This window comes from Sturnus vulgaris, chromosome 19 (genome assembly GCF_052056855.1).
Source record: "Sturnus vulgaris isolate bStuVul1 chromosome 19, bStuVul1.hap1, whole genome shotgun sequence".
NCBI lineage: Eukaryota > Metazoa > Chordata > Aves > Passeriformes > Sturnidae > Sturnus > Sturnus vulgaris.
The window spans coordinates 10,932,337-10,949,157 of NC_142261.1; the positions used below are offsets into that span (position 1 = coordinate 10,932,337).

The 16,821-nt window shown below is 45.2% G+C and overlaps 2 protein-coding genes across 11 annotated transcripts in view; both read left to right on the forward strand.

Annotated features, from left to right (window-relative positions):
* DEPDC5 (DEP domain containing 5, GATOR1 subcomplex subunit) overlaps positions 1–4,759 on the forward strand; it is a 39,200-nt gene extending 34,441 nt beyond the window's left edge. For all 8 annotated transcript variants that reach the window (XM_014894690.2, XM_014894686.2, XM_014894684.2 and 5 more), the window contains 4 exons: positions 794–965; positions 1,990–2,050; positions 3,108–3,190; positions 3,964–4,759. In XM_014894690.2, coding sequence (XP_014750176.1) covers positions 794–965; positions 1,990–2,050; positions 3,108–3,190; positions 3,964–4,259 — 612 coding nt within the window. In that variant the 3' untranslated portion in view covers positions 4,260–4,759. The remainder of the gene's footprint in view (positions 1–793; positions 966–1,989; positions 2,051–3,107; positions 3,191–3,963) is intronic.
* Positions 4,760–4,908: 149 nt separating this feature from the next.
* On the forward strand, positions 4,909–16,550 carry ANHX (anomalous homeobox). 3 transcript variants are annotated; one of them, XM_088176292.1, is made up of 9 exons: positions 4,909–6,501; positions 7,131–7,255; positions 7,456–7,579; positions 8,450–8,636; positions 9,107–9,239; positions 9,484–9,785; positions 10,493–10,640; positions 13,981–14,068; positions 15,643–16,550. In XM_088176292.1, exons 1-9 carry the CDS (start codon positions 6,247–6,249, stop codon positions 15,727–15,729), a joined length of 1,449 nt encoding a protein of 482 aa, XP_088032418.1. In that variant the 5' UTR covers positions 4,909–6,246; the 3' UTR covers positions 15,730–16,550. The 3 variants fall into 3 exon arrangements, with proteins under 3 accessions (XP_088032418.1, XP_088032416.1, XP_088032417.1); XM_088176290.1 differs by lacking the exon at positions 10,493–10,640 and having other exon boundaries at positions 4,909–5,794; positions 6,228–6,501; positions 14,845–16,550; XM_088176291.1 differs by lacking the exon at positions 10,493–10,640.
* The last annotated feature ends 271 nt before the right edge of the window (positions 16,551–16,821 follow it).

The window sequence follows — 16,821 nt, forward strand, 5'->3', positions numbered from 1 at the left end:
CAGCATTTATCACGCCATCTATAGTCATTCTGTCTGCAGGGGTGTGTTCTGCTTTTAGTGGGTTTTATGCACAGTATGTAGAGATCAGCACAGGTCAAGGTGATAAATTTAAGTCCCCCTTAGGCAAATTTTAAGCCCTCAGCCAGGTCTTTGGAAAAAAATCTGTTTCACATTACATTCCTTCTATCCCCAAACCTTAAAACTTTAAATCTCAGTGGAATTGCTTTCATAACAGGGCTTTTCCAGGCAATGTGTTCTTCCTGCTCAGGAATGTTTTAGGGTTTTTTTTAACTTGCTGAAAACATTTTGAATTGAAAGCATGTCAGTTTTTAATTTTTAGATTAAATTTTTAGCTTTAATTTTTAGAATTTTTTGTTTTGCCTAATGTAGCTTCTATAAAACTCGAATTATTTAACACCAGGTTTTACCCCACCCAGCCAGACAGCACTAGGTGGCTGGTTTTGCTTTTATTTAAAATCAATTGCACTGTTCCAGTAAAGCAGAAGTGTTTTGCCACTGGTGATAAGTAGGCTGAATCAGTTCCTGAAAAATGTCCTATTTTAAAGTGCTCTCTGATTGATGGGGCACTTCAGAAAAAGGAAAGCCTGATGTCTTGTGCTTGTACTGCTTTGCTTGCAAGGATGTTGGTGTGCCTGCTGTGCAGAGCAAGCTGAGCCTGTGGAGAATTGAGCATGTCTGATCTATTCTTGGGGAATGAGTTGCTCTCATGCACAGAAGTGCCCTCTGTCAGCTGGCATGTGTGCCATGATTCATTGTTGGAATTTCTTCTCAGGTTCAGGGTTGGCACCGCAAAGCCACGTCCTGTGGGTTCCTGCTGGTCCCAGTCCTGGAGGGCCCCTTTGCTCTGCCCAGTTACCTGTATGGGGACCCCCTGCGAGCTCAGCTCTTCATCCCACTCAACGTCAGCTGCTTGCTGAAGGAGGGCAGTGAGCATTTGTTTGATGGTAAGAAATGCACTTGCATTTACCCTTCAGGATACTTTGTGCAAACAGGTCACTGTTGGCATGTAGCTGACCTAAAGAAGCTCCTTTACCAGCCAGCCTTAGGTGGCTGCAGGAGCTGTTTTTACAGGTCAGCAGCCCCTCAGGAAGGAGGTGCTGGAGGAAGCTGTGCTGGCAGGCTGATTGTGGGCAGCAGGAAGCCCCAAACACAGGAAGGGTGGTCTCCCCACTGATGCTTACCCTGCACACCCTTACAGAGCTCATCTCCTCGCTGTTGGTTTGACAGACTCTTATGTCTGTTTTGCTGGTAGACCTACAGCTGCTCTGCATTTGTATCCTGCATTTGTTTATTCTCCCCCTCCCTAAGATGGGGCTTTCACCACTGCCATCCTTCTTTTGTTGTTGCTATGGTTACTTTAATGGTAAGTGTTTGCACATGAGATTAAGCAGAGAAACTGCAATCTCCTTTTCTGCAATGTGACCTCGCCCTTTCCAGTGAGCCTGTTGTGATAAACCTCAGGTGAAACCCCAAGACCAGAGACCTGTCCCCATGCAGAGAAGGGTAAAATTCCATCATGACAAGTGACAATTAGCAAAAGGCTCTGTTTTAAAATAGTAAATACGATATTTTCATTAACCCCTGACTCAGTGTCCAGGTGTAGCTGTACAATGAATGTGACAAATCCATATGCTGTGAGGTCACCATAGTCCAACTGACTGAATTAAACCTTTTCAGAGCACTCTTGTGATACACAGCAGCCCACTCTTCTTCCTTGCCCCCTCCCACACCCCCCCTTTATGTTCCTCTCCTTCATCTCAAGAGATACAAATAATAAATTCAGGAATGAGTCTGCTACCAGAGTGTACAAGACACTTGTCTAAGAGACAGCTGACAAAAAATGTGACTGAAAGAAATGGCTAGGGAAAGAAAAGAGTGCACAGAGGCTTTCTGAGAACAACTAAAGTCTTGAAGAGGAAGAGAATAAGTAGCTTTACTAGATAATTGTTACCTTTTTGCTTATTTCAGGCTTTGAACCAGAAACATACTGGGACCGAATGCATCTGCTCCAGGAAGCAATAGCACACAGGTGTGTCTGCAGTGCAGTGGGGTGACCAAACAGTTCCTGTCTCCCTGGACAATGTGGGATGGCCTGTGCTGAACCCTGAGTCACCTGGGCTCTGTTCTGTCTGCCTCTCTGAAGTCTGCTTTCAGACTGTTAGACTAAAACACAGCCTCCATGCCCAGAGGTGGTTCTGTGGGTGCTTGTCACTCCTTAGGAGCCATACTGTCCTCCCAGGGAGAGCCTTGCCTTTGGAAAGTGCCCGTTATTCTAAGTTAGAAGCAGAAAGTCTGTAAATAGATTCTTCCTGAGAAGACACAGTTACTTCCTCCTTGTCTGTTTAGCACAGTCTTGAACTGGATGACACCTGAAGATTGACAATAGGCAGGAGACTGGGGTGGGAGCTATTCAGAGGAGGTTGGGCCCAGTTTAAGAAGGAATTGTTGGAAGCTTTAGATACTATTTAGCCTTATCCCTTTGTGTGACTGAGCTGCCAGTTTCTTTCATGGTGTTGCTGCCAAGGTTTTTTCAATGACAGAAAGGGCTGCCTTTTGTAATGGACTTTAGCTTAGAAATCAGCTTTCATTAGTTTAGAAAGCAGGAGAAGAGCAAGTATCCTACAAACAGAGAAGTGCCAGGTAAGCTGCTTGAAGTTCTGCATGCAACATGGCACACCATGACAATAATAATGTTGCAGCTTGAAACGTGCCCAGGGAATGTCTGTCTTGACTATTGCTCTTCCCTCCCTTGTGTGCAGCTGCCCCATTTTGTCACAGACTGCTTAGAGCTGCTGCTCTTGTTTCCAGCTCGAGTCAGGACAGGCCTGAGCAGTGTGGGGTGACAGGCCTGAGCAGTGTGGGATGGCAGGCTTTCACACTGTATCTGGCAGGGACAGAGAATATTCGGAGAGGTCAGCTCAGCTCTCTTCATCCCTTTTCCTTTTGCCTTCAGGCCGTAAGAAAGGGATAGTGGAAGGATTTCTTCTGGTGCCCCTGCCTCTGGCTGAGGAATCCTACCTGGAGTGGCTCTTTTTATCTTTTTGTTTTCTTTTCTTTTTAAATTCCCCTTGTCTCTGTTTCTTCAGATTTGGATTTGTACAAGATAAATATTCAGCATCTGCATTCAACTTCCCAGCAGAAAATAAGCCCCAGTATATCCATGTCACAGGTGAGCAATATTTGGGAGGCTCTGGCAAGGAGGAGATTATCATAAACAAGAGAACCATTTTACATGTGGTTTGAGTTTCGTGTCAGTGATGTTGATGCTGTTCTGTCCCTAACCAGACGACAAGTAGGTGTGTCAGACAACACAAACCAGAAAACTGGAGAGGGCAGTATGAAAAGCACAAAGCGTTGCTGCTAATAAATGGTGTTGGTTTGAAATCTTGCTTTACAGGGCTCTGAAACTTTTCTTTCCAGAAGATGAGGAAATTTAAAAAAATAAGGCAAAGCTTATTCCAAGGTCAATGTAAATAAACGTTACAATGTAAATGTCAGAAGCTAGAAGGAGGGAAAGGTGTTGGGACAAGCCAGTGCTCTGTTCTCATACTTAAGATCTGTTGTAGATGCATCTCTACCCATCCACACTTAGGAGATAGATCAAGCATTTAGGGTCCACTTGCTGAGACATGAAAACAGTGACAGGAAGGCAGTGTTTGGAAGATTGCAGAAGAGAATGGGAATTGATGGAAAGATGGATTAAAGCCTACATCTTTGCTTCATTCTGTGCTTGTAAGGGAAAGGCAAAGTGCACTCCCTCCCAGTGGTGTAGCATACAGGAAGAAGCACCTAAGAACCACGAGGGAAAAGTGTAACCCATTTTCTCTTGCTAAAAGGCAATTAAATGAAACTCAGGCCAGCTTCCTTTCAGAATTTAATGAGACAGCCACCAGTAGTGGGGAGTTAGGTGTCTCAGACTGAAGTGCTGTCCGTTTCCTGCAGGGACGGTGTTTTTGCAGCTGCCATATTCCAAGAGGAAATTTTCCAGCGGGCAGCAGCGGCGCCGGCGCAACTCCACCAGCTCCAGCAACCAGAACATGTTCTGTGAGGAGCGCATTGGCTACAACTGGGCCTACAACACCATGCTGACCAAAACGTGGCGCTCCAGCGCCACTGGTGATGAGAAGTTCGCAGACCGGCTGCTGAAAGACTTCACAGACTTCTGCTGGAACAAGGACAGCCGGCTCGTGATGTTCTGGACTGATTGTCTGGACAAGATGCATGCTAGTGCTCCCTGAATAGGGTTGTATCTCTTAGGGAGACAGCTAGAAGCTTTACCTTGTGGCAAGGAAGTAGAAGTGAAGAGTCTCTCTCTTCACTTGGAGATTGGATTCATATTGAGGCTCCAAGAGGACCTGAGTGATATTGCTGTTGATATTCAACAGGGTTTGATTAAGTGCTTGGAAAAAAAAGAATTTGAGCTCTTGGCTTGCTGGTATCTATCACCTGACCTCAGCTTGGTTTCAAGTAGCTACAGTCCTTGATTGCCAAAACTTCAGTTAGAGCAGAGGTAAAGGAGAGAGAGTGCAAATGGTTTTCAAGGGCGGTTGGATTCAGCACAGTGTGATGGTATCAGCTTCCCCTCACTGGGAATGATGAGTGCCCTTGGCTTCTGAATGTGCCTGGCAGCAGTCTGCCCCTTCCAAGGTGTACCTGATTGTGTGAATATGTACGATAAGACGTGAGAGATGCTTGTTAAGTTTTCATACATGTAAATAAGTAAAATGCAGAAAATGAAGTGACCTGATGTTTTGTTGTAACTCCACAGACAGCAATGAAGAATTGGTGAGTAAAAGAAAGCAACTGCCAAAAGAAAATACTGCTTTCTATGTTCAGCTCAAAGTTCAGTGCTGGAGCTTTGTCTTGTAATCGTGCAGGATTTTCTGTCTTCATGTCTGGATCTAGAACAGTGTCACACAGCAAGAGCAGGAAGCCAGTTACTGTTGCAAGGCCAGCACCAAAGCCTAAGGAGAAATCAAGGATCACTGAACACAAGTTAGTGCTGAGGGTTATGGTTTTTAGAATGTGTTTGTGTGCCTCAGGAGGAAGCTGCCGGCACTCGAGGATGTAGCATTTGTCTTTTCGGGGCCTTGGCACGAGCTGGTTATTTAAGAGCAGGTTTCGAGTGACTGGGGACGGTGGGCTCCTGCTGCGAGGTGGCTCCTCGTTGTTACACGTCCTCGAGAAAGTGGAGTCAGAGGAGGACTGACACCTTCTCAGTGGTGTTCAGATCTGATTCAAGGCAAATCATAGCTGCTTCAGTTTTTAATCCCTTAGACTGAGTCAGAATGATTAAACTGTTTTTAGACAGCACCCACCTCTAGCAGGTGGGTTTAAGCTGTGTGCCTCTTCATTCAGTCGCTGTAAGCGTGTCAAAATTATCAGTGCTTGTCTGATCCCCATTAGCGACTTAAAAATACTCTACTATGGAAGGAACTCTATTCTATACCATTGCACATCCATTCTGCACTGTGCCCGGGGTGGGGGTGGAGTGCAGGAGCAGCCTGGGAGCGCCGCCAGGGCGGGGTCTGTAGCCCGACGGCGGCTCCGCTGCTGACCCCGCCGTGCCCCCGGACAGCTTCCTGCGGAGGCCACGGGGCTGCCGCGTGTCCCTGCGCCTCGCAGCTACTTCACAGCCATTTCACAGCCATTTCACAGCCATTTCACAGCCATTTCACAGCTTTTCCCCGCTTTGCCCGGCGGGGCTGGAGCTGGCCCGAGGGTGCGCTGTCCAGCGGGGAATCGAGCCGGCGTCCTTCTCCCAGGAAAACGGGTGAGAAACAGCCCCGACGAGGGCTTTACATGTGACAGTAACTGCGGGCTGCCCGGGCATGCCGCGTGCCATTTTGGAGACATTTCACCAAATTAATTTCGCCTGAATGTCTCTGGATTTAATGTTTCGATAGTTTTAACCTGTAAGCAGTGGATGTAAAACCCTAGAGTTAGTCTCTGAGTTTCGGGGAAAGTTTAATATGTCTTTCTGAGCTCAATTTTCTCAACTGCAAACCTAGTGTGTCTTTAGGTTTTCACGGCTGTTTTCGGCCTAGCCTTATTTTAAGCATTTTGAGTTCCTTAGGCTGCTTTTAACAGCACAGTGAATTTACTTACTTAAAAAAAAAAAGAAAAAGAAAAGAAAAGCATACCATAGAAGCTAAAAATAGGAGATAAAGAGTTTTTATCTAACCACAACTTCGTGCCTTGCATAGAAAAAGCTTCCAACAGGACATGATGATGAACAAGTTCATGGCCATGTTAAAGAAGAATGAAAATGAGCATCCCCCACCCACCAAGCTGTTGAATCAAGCAGAACAGCTTTGCCGGGAGCTCGAGAGCTCGTCTCCTAGTCTGGAGAAGCTGGTTGAAGCCATGATGGAATGCCAGAACAAGAGATATTTTCTCACTAACATCCATGTTGTCCGAGCCTGTGTGTCTGTTCATATCCATAAAGGGCAATATGATGCAGCCTGCAGACTCCTGGAGGTAGGGATGTGTCCTTCAGTTCTTCAGGGAAATAAAAAGCCATGTTAGAAAAACAGTAGTTAGAGCTGTTAGTGCAGAAGTACCTCAACTGCAGCACATGGAACACTTCCAGCTTGTGTAAGACAGTGGAAGGTGATAGATGTGCATTGGTGACCTGAAACACAGGACAAAGCCTTTGCTACAGGCACTTAGAGTTAATCAGCCACAGGGAAAAAGTTAACTGGGTGATTATGGGGTTGGTTGTAGCAGGATTTTTGTTTTATTGTGGTGGTTCTTGGAGTTTTTCACAGTCTTAGGGTTCAGGACATAAAAGTGTTGGGAAGCCCAGGATTAGGTGGCTTGGTAGGGTGGGAGTATATGAGGAAGGCTGGATGGTGTCAGTCAAGGTGAGGGATTTTTTTGGCCTTCTAGATCTGGTTATGTAGACCTTTTCACCAGGGGAAAAGTAGGAATTGTGTAACTCCCTGTGTACATGAGAGAAGGCACAGCGAGCCACATGCCAAGATAATGCTACTAGCTCTGTCAAACTAGTAGGAACCCCTGAGGAAATTTCTGTTGAGGATTTTCTCCATTATACACAGTCTGAATGACTCTCTGGGAGGGTTTGCTTATGCACAGTTTTGTTTTAGTACTGCAAAGCAGAAGAGAAGGAAGAACTGGTGCAGCTTTGGCATGAGATTCACTACCAGAGGGTTATGGAGAAACACCAGACAGATGTTCTGACACCATTGCAGAAATTCCGCTGCAGGAAGAGGTACTGCATCGTGGGGAAACAAAAGAGTTTTTTACTCTGTAGTTTGCAGCTGCAGGGGCTGGTTTTACACCTCAAGATGCTCCTTCTTGGAGTTTGGTTTTTCTTGGTATTTTGACCACTTGTGACAATGTGAGAAAATTCCTATGAATGTGAGTTATTCCTTTTGGGTCCTTTTTAATCCCATTTTCTCCTGTGCACAGGAATCCTCCACCTATTTCCCTTTGTCCTGAAGGTTTGAAGAATCGAAACTATTCAGAAAAAGTACGCCAGCACCTGTACAGGTTTGCTGCAGAGGTGACAGCAAATCCAGACAAGAAACAGCGGGTAGGGATGTGCTAGGGACACTTCCAATCAAGTCTCTTGGTCACAGAAAAGCAGGACACTGTGATCAGGAGGCTATACCTGGTTTAATTTCTAAATCCTTGTTTTCAGAAGGCTCCTTGGGGCTGGGATTCCTCATATTTGATCTTTCCCTAAAGGTTTCTTTTAAAAATCATCAGGTTCATGCTAAGTAATTTCTCTTGCTGTGGACAAAAATTTGAGGGACAATAAATTCTTCACTGTGTTTTTAACAGTTCTAATTTTCTAGTACTTGAGCATAGGCAGCCAGACAGCCATCACTCAGCAAAGCTCTATTACAATGATAAATAGTTCTGACTTGACTGAGTAACACCCTATATAAAATTGCAGTTTGTTTACCAGAACATATTTTGTGCTGAATTTTCAAATGCTGGTAATTTGATGTGATAACATCATATGCGTGGATCTACCTTCTTTGGACAGGGACAGATGTGTAATGGAAGAGATGTGTGAATTAAATCAATAAGCACTGGTGATCACCACCTTGCCAGGTGAAGGCTTCAGACTTCAATGTCTGTCTCTGTGAAGCTGTCATTCTGTGAGAAGAGCAAGCTTTGGTGAGGGCATTATCTCATGAGCAGTATAGAATAGCAGTGGCTTCCTGAGCAAACAAATTGTCTGGAAGTGCAGGGTGGAATTTGTGTTTTCTATCAACTCTGAGTTTATAAAAATCTCCTCAATTGGGTCCATATAGGCCTGTTGGAGACCTAGTGAGTAAATGTCTCTGGCTTTGGAAGGTCTTTTGCTGGACTGCTTTTGGAACTGAAGAGAAATGCCTGATCATTTGGATGTGATTTTTTTCCCCTTGATTTCTCCCTGTGCCTGGGTTTGCAGGAGAGATTGGCTCAGGACATGAACCTGCAGCCAACTCAGGTCTATAATTGGTTTGCAAATTATCGACGACGTCAAAAATCTCACCGCCTTGATAAGGAAGAGCTCAACAATTCATGTCCTGAGAGGGCTTTGGCTTCCCAAACAGATGAGCCACAGGATAAAGAATCCAACACTCCACAAACTGCAGGTTTGTCTCTTCCTAATGGGTTTAGGATGTGGTTCAGAGAGGTGAAAATCAATTTTAAATTCCCTCAGGAAGGGAAGGATATTGCTTCAGAACAGCATTATGTGCTGATGGATCAAGTGGATTCTAGAGGACTCTGCTTCTGTGGAGTGCTTCATTGTTTGGCTCCAGGCCTTCACTCCAGAGGAGCAGACACTGCTAAGGCCTTGTGCAATTGCAGGTGAAAAGAAATGCCTGGCTTTAAAGAGGCACCGAATGAAAGCAAATACATTGGAAGAAGCAGGTTTTATCTCTCAGATTCTGGAATCAGGGCAGTGTACTCCAGGAGAACTCAGTATTTCCATGTCCTTCCACAGACACACAACCAAACCTCAGTCCCAGGGAACACAGGGGTCTTGCTGCATGTGGCAGATTGGACTTGTTTTGTAGCCTTTTGGAGTAATCGTTAGCATTGTTTCACCTGCACGTTTCAGATGGATCTCATGTGGGCATCAGCCCTGAGCAAACGGAGACAACCCCCATGCCCTGTGAGCCAGGATGGGAGCAGTCAGCTGCACCTCTGTATAAGCTTCCTGAAGGAACATATTTAAAGATGCTGGAATCCAGGTGATGTATGGCATCTTTACAGTGACCATTCAGAAATGAAGCAACATTTAAATGTATTCATGGAACAACTCGGTTCTGTGGGGACATCACTTACAGGCCTTGCCACCATTGATGGAAATGTTCCATGTCCAGTCAGAGCAGTTCCTCTCCCAGCTGTGATGGGCAGGATTCAGAGCTTTAGCTGGGGGGGTCTCCTTTTGGCAAAGCAAAATGTCTGGCTGATTCATTTTCTCCATCATTGCAGCTGTGTGCAGAGCCCTCAGCTGTATGAAGCTGGAACAAACATGACTTTGTTCAACCCTCCCAGCACTGAACAACCTGTACCTCTTGGCACTGAGGCTGTGGTGGAAGCAGGAACCTGCTTTCCCTCCCATGTGCTGCTGCCTGGAGAAGCAGTGATCAGGGCTGCTGCCAGCCCCTGGCAACGGAGCTTTGTCCTGCACCCTTACGAGTCCCATCCCTTCCCGAATTATTGGCTGCCCACGTGGTTGCCCCCTTACAGCACCAGAGAAGTCTCTGGCTCCGTGGGGACCCCAGGTGTAGAAGGTTAGTAAAAGTACACTCAGATTGTTGACTCTAAGGCTTTCCAAGCTTCTCTTCCCATTGTTGTAAACACTCTTTCTCTCTTGTGTCCTGATGAAGGAGAGCAGGCCTATTTTGAGCTTTGGAGTTTTACTTCCATGGTAGTTCAGTAAGAAAATCTGTTGATTTAAGGTGTCGAAACAGATGTTCTTACCTACTCTTTTGCCTAAACTGTAACCACTTCCATAAGTGGTTATATAAGTGGTGGATTCCTTTTAGTGTTTCCACTGAGAGAGTTCCTCCAGGTGTTGTCTGCTCACCTTGTCCTTTTGCAAGCTTCTGGGTTTTTAATGCCTGTCATCATTAAGATATTGCCTGAAAAAAGTCTGGGAACTTCTTAACTGTGACGTGGTGCTTCTCTTCAAGCACATGTTCTCACCTTCCTTTTTCCCTCTTGCTATTTTTTCTCTCTTGCTTTTTGTCTTCTTCCTGTCCAGTCTTGTTCAGCATTCCCACCATCTATTTTCTTCTCCCTGTTCTTCAGAATAGGCTTGATAGGATGCATAAGTGATGTTCACTTGCTTTTGCCATAGATCTGTAGAGCAGGAAGGGCTATAACTTCACTCAGGCTCTGGTGAATATGGAGCAAGGAGAGAAGGAATAGCTAGGTCAGAGGTTGGGGCCATGTTATCTGTATCTGTACTTGTGTTTAATACAAGCATTTATTTCAGCAGGTGTCAGAGTTCCCTTGAGCACAGTTCCTCAAGGTGTCTGTGTTGAAGCCAGCTCAGAAAGAATCATTCAGCAGTCAGATTTACAGGATGAAAGCTTAATCCTTAGAGGAGGACAGCTAGGGACCCTGGAATCTGTTCCCCACAGGTAAAGGGAGGGAAAGCACAGGGCTGCCCAAAGGCAGCAATAAAAATAATGCTGTGAGTCCAGCCATGTCTTGATACCCTGTTGAAGAGAGAAATAGTGACACATTCCCAGGGACCCAGTATTTATCTCTGTGCAGAGGTAATGTTGTCCAAGTGCATGTGTGTGACACAAAGGAGATTTGGAAGTAGCCTAATTAGAAAATATATGACCCCCTGTTTTTTAGGCAGGTTCAGTTTCTGAACTATTTGCATGGTTTTGGCAGAAAAGCATAACCTGTACTGATCCAGCAAGGGCTGGTTCTGTGGGCTGGGCTGGTAGGGCCTGTACTTAATCCTAAAATAGTTTTTGTAGCTTCACAACCTCATGACAAGATTATTCCATAGTGCAAGCTTTCCAAATTGGAAGATGGAAAGACAGGCACTGTTCTCTCTTTCTGTTTTCCACATATAACAAAGGTTTCAGATTTCAGATTTTCTCTGGGAATTGACATAAATTCAGAGAATGCAAAACAACAAAAATTCGTGCCATTTTCCATATGTTATACAACTTCCATAATGTTACATAAAAATAAATACTGCCAGACATTATGGGCTTTCTTTAATTTACTGATCTGCAAGACAGACCAGGAGCAGCAGCCTCATTTTCTAACCCTTCTGCTTGACACTGGCCAGCGTTTGTGCCAGCATGACACTGTCAGTATGTCCAAAAGGCAGGTAGAAGAAGCTTTATTCCCACTTTAAAAATGAGGAAGCAGAGGCACAGAAGGGTTTGTGGCTTGTTAAACAGCAAGTAAGTGCAGTGATTCACTGGAGATAAAGATTGGTGAGCCTTTGGCCCCAGTTCCCAGCTGAAAACATTTCTGCCTTTTACCCCTGTTTCCCACTTGGCCTGGTGCCTTGTTCACACTCATGTCAGACTCCTTGCTCTGAATTACTGGGGAGAACCCAGGTCAGGCATTGTAAACCTCAGGCTGTGTTTCAGGATTCACAGTTTTAAACAGCGACTAAAGATCATGAAAGATCAGCAAGGCTTGCTGGCAATATTTTGGCTGGATTTAAAATTGCATGTTCTGACTCTGGAGTGAGCTCATGTTTATTTTAAAATGTGTTCTGCCAGTAGAAGAAATCTCTGGTGAATATCTCCTTGCTGGGTATGTCAGTGTGCCAGGCATCCACACATCCTTTATCATATTCCTGTGAGGGGCAGGACTTGCTTTATTGGCACCTTTTTGGTGAGGACATAGTTATTTGAACTCTATTTGTAAACCCTGTTTAGTGGCCTGGTCCAGTTCCCCCCAAGACCTTGATCTCAAAATTCCATGAATGCTATGGAACACAAATCTTTTTCAGAGGTGAGTGATGCTTAGGTTGTAATTTCAGCAATTTCATTTTGCAGTTTCTCTCTAGGGAGGCAGGAGAGCTCTTGTGGGTAATCTTGGGTAAGATCACTGCACAGTCAGTGAGGATCACCTGTGTATGAGGCAGAGCCCTCTAACAGAGTCAGAGATCAGAGAAGAGGATTGTTAGCACAGCACTCCTGAGCAGTCATGATGCAATGAGCATCACTCCTCTGGGGACTCATGGGGGCAACACATCAAACTGTAAGGGAAATGAGTGTTGCTGTCCTGGAAGGACAGGGCAGTGGCATTATCCCAGTTGTAGAGGTAAGAGTAACACAAAGAGAAGGAAACTATTTAGCCAGGATCACTTATCTGCAGTGAACTCAGGTTATGCTCTCCTTGCTTCCTGAGCACCTAGATAGAGCTACAAGTCAGCCCAAGGGCCCTTAATCTGCTTGTCTCATTTTTAAAGATGCTCACCTGGAAAGGACACAGCCTCAAAGCTTTATCAGAACAATTCCTTTTGATTTCTTTCATGGGCTTTTTACAGCCACTCCTACACACTTGGGCTGTGTCCAAGCCTCTTCTGATCTACAGGGCTGTGAGGTGGGAGTGTGAGAGGGAACCAGGCTGGGAGCTGACTGTCTCCATCTGCTTCTGCTGCCTGAGAGGGGGGTTTGATCCAGCAAGCGGACTGGAAGTCCCTGTGGGACATCAAACAGATGCTCCCCTTTTACAGGATAAGTGGTGATGTATCCTCTTCACTCTGCAAGTCAGGACAGGTGGAATATAGCCCAGTTAATGGTTCTTGCATAGTGGAAATCTTGTGCCTTCCATTGCAGAAAGAAAAGCACGCTGAGCTCTATGGAGCAAGGCATTCTGCATTTATGAGCCAGCATATTGATTTATAAAATGTCAGTGCTGAGATGTTCATGGGAGCTTACAGCTTCTGCCTGCATTTCTGGGATTCCAGCTCAGAGTGCTGGGAATCCATCTGCTCTTAGGCTCTCCCCTCTGGACAGCCCAGCATCCTGACACCAGCGGGCAGCAAGTCCCAAGCCCACCAACAGAGGCCACTTTTTGGCAATGTTGCATAACTGAATTGCAGAACTCGTTGCTAAGGGCACCGTGCATGTCGGTGTAAGTGGGCTGTGGAAAAGCATGAGACAAATTCTTGAGAGGGTGGGAGAGGGATTTGAGCCCATTTGTCATTAGGAAATGTGACTCTCTGAATGCAGCCTCCAGCAGAAGAGTCCCAAGGCTGGTTACTGGAAACTGGGGAGCATTCCAAGGAAGGGCAACTTGGTCTATTGGTTCTACTTTTTTCCTGTACTCTACTAGTGGGCACCTCTTGTCTGGGCCTGTGTGGACACTCACACCTTGAGCTGTTCCTGGTGGTGGTATGGGCAGTGTTGTTGCATTAGAGAGACTTGAGTTGGTGATGATGGGAGAGTAGAGATGGTGATGAGAGAGAACATCCCATTCTTGAGTACCCAGTGTCTGCTACTTGACCCAGTGCCCACAGACTGATTGTTTGGAGAGGCTGGCAGAGCCTCCAGGGGGCTGTGGATGGGGCAGCCGTGTCCCCAGACTCCACTGGTGGCCTTGGAAAGCTGTAGCAGAAGCATAGCCAATGTTGTGTCTATGTCTAAAGCCACATATTTTGACTCTTAAGGCCTCTGCTTTTAAAACATGTTCCAGGAGTGAGACATTTGGGTAGACACCTCGTTGTTTATGGAGAGTATTTTGGGGCAGAAGGAAAGCTGCAAATGGAGATGTGATTCCCTGTATGCTGCTCCTGGTCAGGGCAGTCTTCCCACTGCAGAGTCTGTATTTTCAGGCCATAACAATGTTGAGAAATGGGGCAGGTGTGTAGATAACAGAACTCTATCAAATGAATAGTCTTGCCAACAGCCCCTCTTGTCCTGCTGCAAAACATTACAGTAAGTGGCAAATAGAGCATAAATACAAATGCACTTGTACATAATATTTTTTTCCCAGTTCTTCTCAGACTGTGTTTGACAAGCCTCAGTGCCCACCTGTTTCTGCACCCTGTGTGGAAGAAAGCCAAGCCTTGGGACAAGGCCAGGTAAGAACACACCTAAAGTTCAGAGAAAGGAGCTCTGTGCACACAATCCCCTGCAGCTCTCTCAGAGGAGATGTGAAATCTCATATCATATTTAGTATGAAACATGTTTGATTTAAGCATAACTTCTGGAGTCCAGTTCAGGGCAAGCTGGGCATTCCCTGGGTAACATCCAGGAGACAGTAGAAGGAAAAGTGGTTTTGTTGACTTTTTCCTACTTGAATTGCTAATCAGACTCTAATTTTACTAAATGTGCCATTGAAATAGTGGCCAAAGGATCCTGTGCAGATCCAAAGTATAATTTAAATTTTCAGCTATGGAGGGCTAACCTATAGAGCAATCACACAAAGATGGCTGCTTGAGGCCCTCCCCTCAAAGCTGTTTTGCACAATTTGACTCTGTTCTCTCAGACTTCTTAAAATGTTTAATGTAGTTTTCATTTGTAAGTCTGTGTTATTGTGGAGGAAAAGGGATTTTGCCCTGTTCTGAGATGGCTGATAGCAGTATACAGAGCAGTGTGATTATTGGCCAGGATAGAGAAGGTGGCTCCATGCTGTGGGTGCAGTCTGCGTCCTTCTGATGGGGACTTCAAGGCAGTACAGAATACAAGTTAGAAATCTTGTTCTTTCAAGGGGATGGGAGCACGTCTCTGAATTGTCACCTAAAAATAGGAAAAAAAAGAAAGTCAAGAAAGCCCTATCTAAGCTGTACATTGATGTATTTTTTGGCTTCACGTGTGTTGGTCTAACAGTCAGCATCCATTGCTGTTTCCCTTGCAGTGTGAGCTGCGGGGGAAAACCTTCTCCAAGGAGATTACAAAAAGCAGGACCCATATCTGCTGGCCTCATTATGAGAAGTGGCTGCAGCTCTGAGGGCAGTAACAGAACCTCTTTTGAGCCTCTGAAAGCATCAATATAAAGATCTGTATCTTGGAAAGTGGCCTTTTTACCAGCCATAATGCAAGCCAGATGAGAAGGAAAGCTTTGGGCATTAATAATGAATGAACCTTTTCTAAGATTCCCGGAGCAGGCCGTCTCTAGCTAGTTTTCATCTTGCTGTTCTGCATCCTTGCACTGATTTTGCAGTGGTGAAGAAACATGATACTCAATACACTGTGGGCTGGGGAGCAAAATCCTGAGTGATGCTTGTAGATGTCAAACAGGACATCTTCAAATTTTTGTAATAATTACTCAGTTCAGGAATTCAGAAAAGCAGTTTTTGCGTATTTTAGTGTGTGCTCTAGGAAAAGAAAGAGCTTGAACGGGTAAATGATTTTACAGCATTCTACAGACTTCCTGGGCACTTCTCTTCTTGCTGAATCAACTTACTCTGGGCTTGTGGCAAGAATATTTGGTTCCTGTGCCTGAATGACAGAGGTGCAGATGGAAACTTTCTTTTGTCCACATGACAATAGAACCAAAATGAGAGTAAAATGAAAGCAAAGAAACAAAGAAAATTTTAATTCATTTTGGAGATATTTCTTTTGCTGCTGTCTGCCCAAAGGAGCTCTTCCACTATAAGCAACTGTGTTTAAAGTCATATCCAGTGAGGCTGTGGGTCCTTCCTGTGTCTTTCAGGTCCCGGAGGATCCCGTTGTTGACTCAGTAATCGACGACATGTTCCAGGCAGCGTGCCTGCTCTGTGAGCTTTCTGCCAGTGGATAGATGTGACCTGCCTGCAGATACACTCCGCGTGTCTGTGCTTCCCTGGGAAACACCCCATTGCTTCCTTTCTTGGAGTCTGACAGGGAGATAAACAGAGGAAGGGAGGAAGATGGAGGTGCTTTCAATGGTTACAAAGTTTGGTTTAGTTACAGTTTTATTCAGAATTTTGCGAAGGATAGAAGAAAGGTGTACTATGGACTGGAGGTTTTTCCTGGAGCTGTCTGAAGCTGCACTGTAGATGTTAAAATTATCAAGGCAGTAACACAGTTCTAATGGTTCTGTGGCAGTAATATAGATCTAATCATAGCACTGGCCAGATCCGAGTCCTTGGTTGCATCATGAAGGTAAATGAAGCTCCTGTGCTCAAAGGAGTAAAATTTGGTTACATTGCCTTGCAGTGGATATTGGATAACCTTTTCTCAGGCTTGGAAAATAAGGTGTCAGCTAAGTGCTGGTAAAATACTGCTATTTCTTATCCCTGCCTACCTGTTGTACTGCAGGGTGTAGCTTCTGGAGTGCTCCGTACTCTGTAGTGCCACAGGTGACACAAACTGAGCACAGCAGAATTTTCAGTGCTAGGGCATGCCATTGCTTTGCTTTGGTGCTTAATACAAGAAGTAGCAAGGCAGGCCCTTCATGCAGATTTAAAACCAATCCTAGTTATAGGGTGAGGTTTTGGATATTTTCCTGAAATGTTAACTGTTTTTAAAAAAATCTGTATCTCAAAACGGGTCCCCTTTGCCAAACCTCCAGCCCAGACATACAGGGAGAAGATGCCTCCCATACCTTTTGTTACAAAGTTTTCAAGTAAAGATTTTCACTTATTGTTTCTCCAGGGTTCAGTTTTTTTCAAAGTAAGGATATGAAGTGATTATTTTCACATGGCAATTATGTATTAAAAGTCAGGACCAGCTCCCCTGGGAACACCTGTGGGCGCTGAGAGCCTGCAGCCTCCATTATTTTGGTGGGTCAGAAACGTCCCTTTCTTGTTTGTGTTTGGAACAGCGGTGCTTGGAGAGGTCCCACAGGTTATCGTTTATTGCCGTCAACAGCGGGGCCGTGAGGGAATCGGGGCATTTCTACCGGGGGGAA

What these genes read in the sequence shown, in the direction of transcription:
- ANHX (XM_088176292.1), top strand. Translation starts at nt 6,247, where the DNA reads ATGATGATGAACAAGTTCATGGCCATGTTAAAGAAGAATGAAAATGAG. An exon ending in CAACACTCCACAAACTGCAG is followed by an intron (nt 8,637 to 9,106) that starts GTTTGTCTCTTC and finishes TGCACGTTTCAG; the next exon opens with ATGGATCTCATGTGGGCATC. An exon ending in CTGGAATCTGTTCCCCACAG is followed by an intron (nt 10,641 to 13,980) that starts GTAAAGGGAGGG and finishes TTTTTTTCCCAG; the next exon opens with TTCTTCTCAGACTGTGTTTG.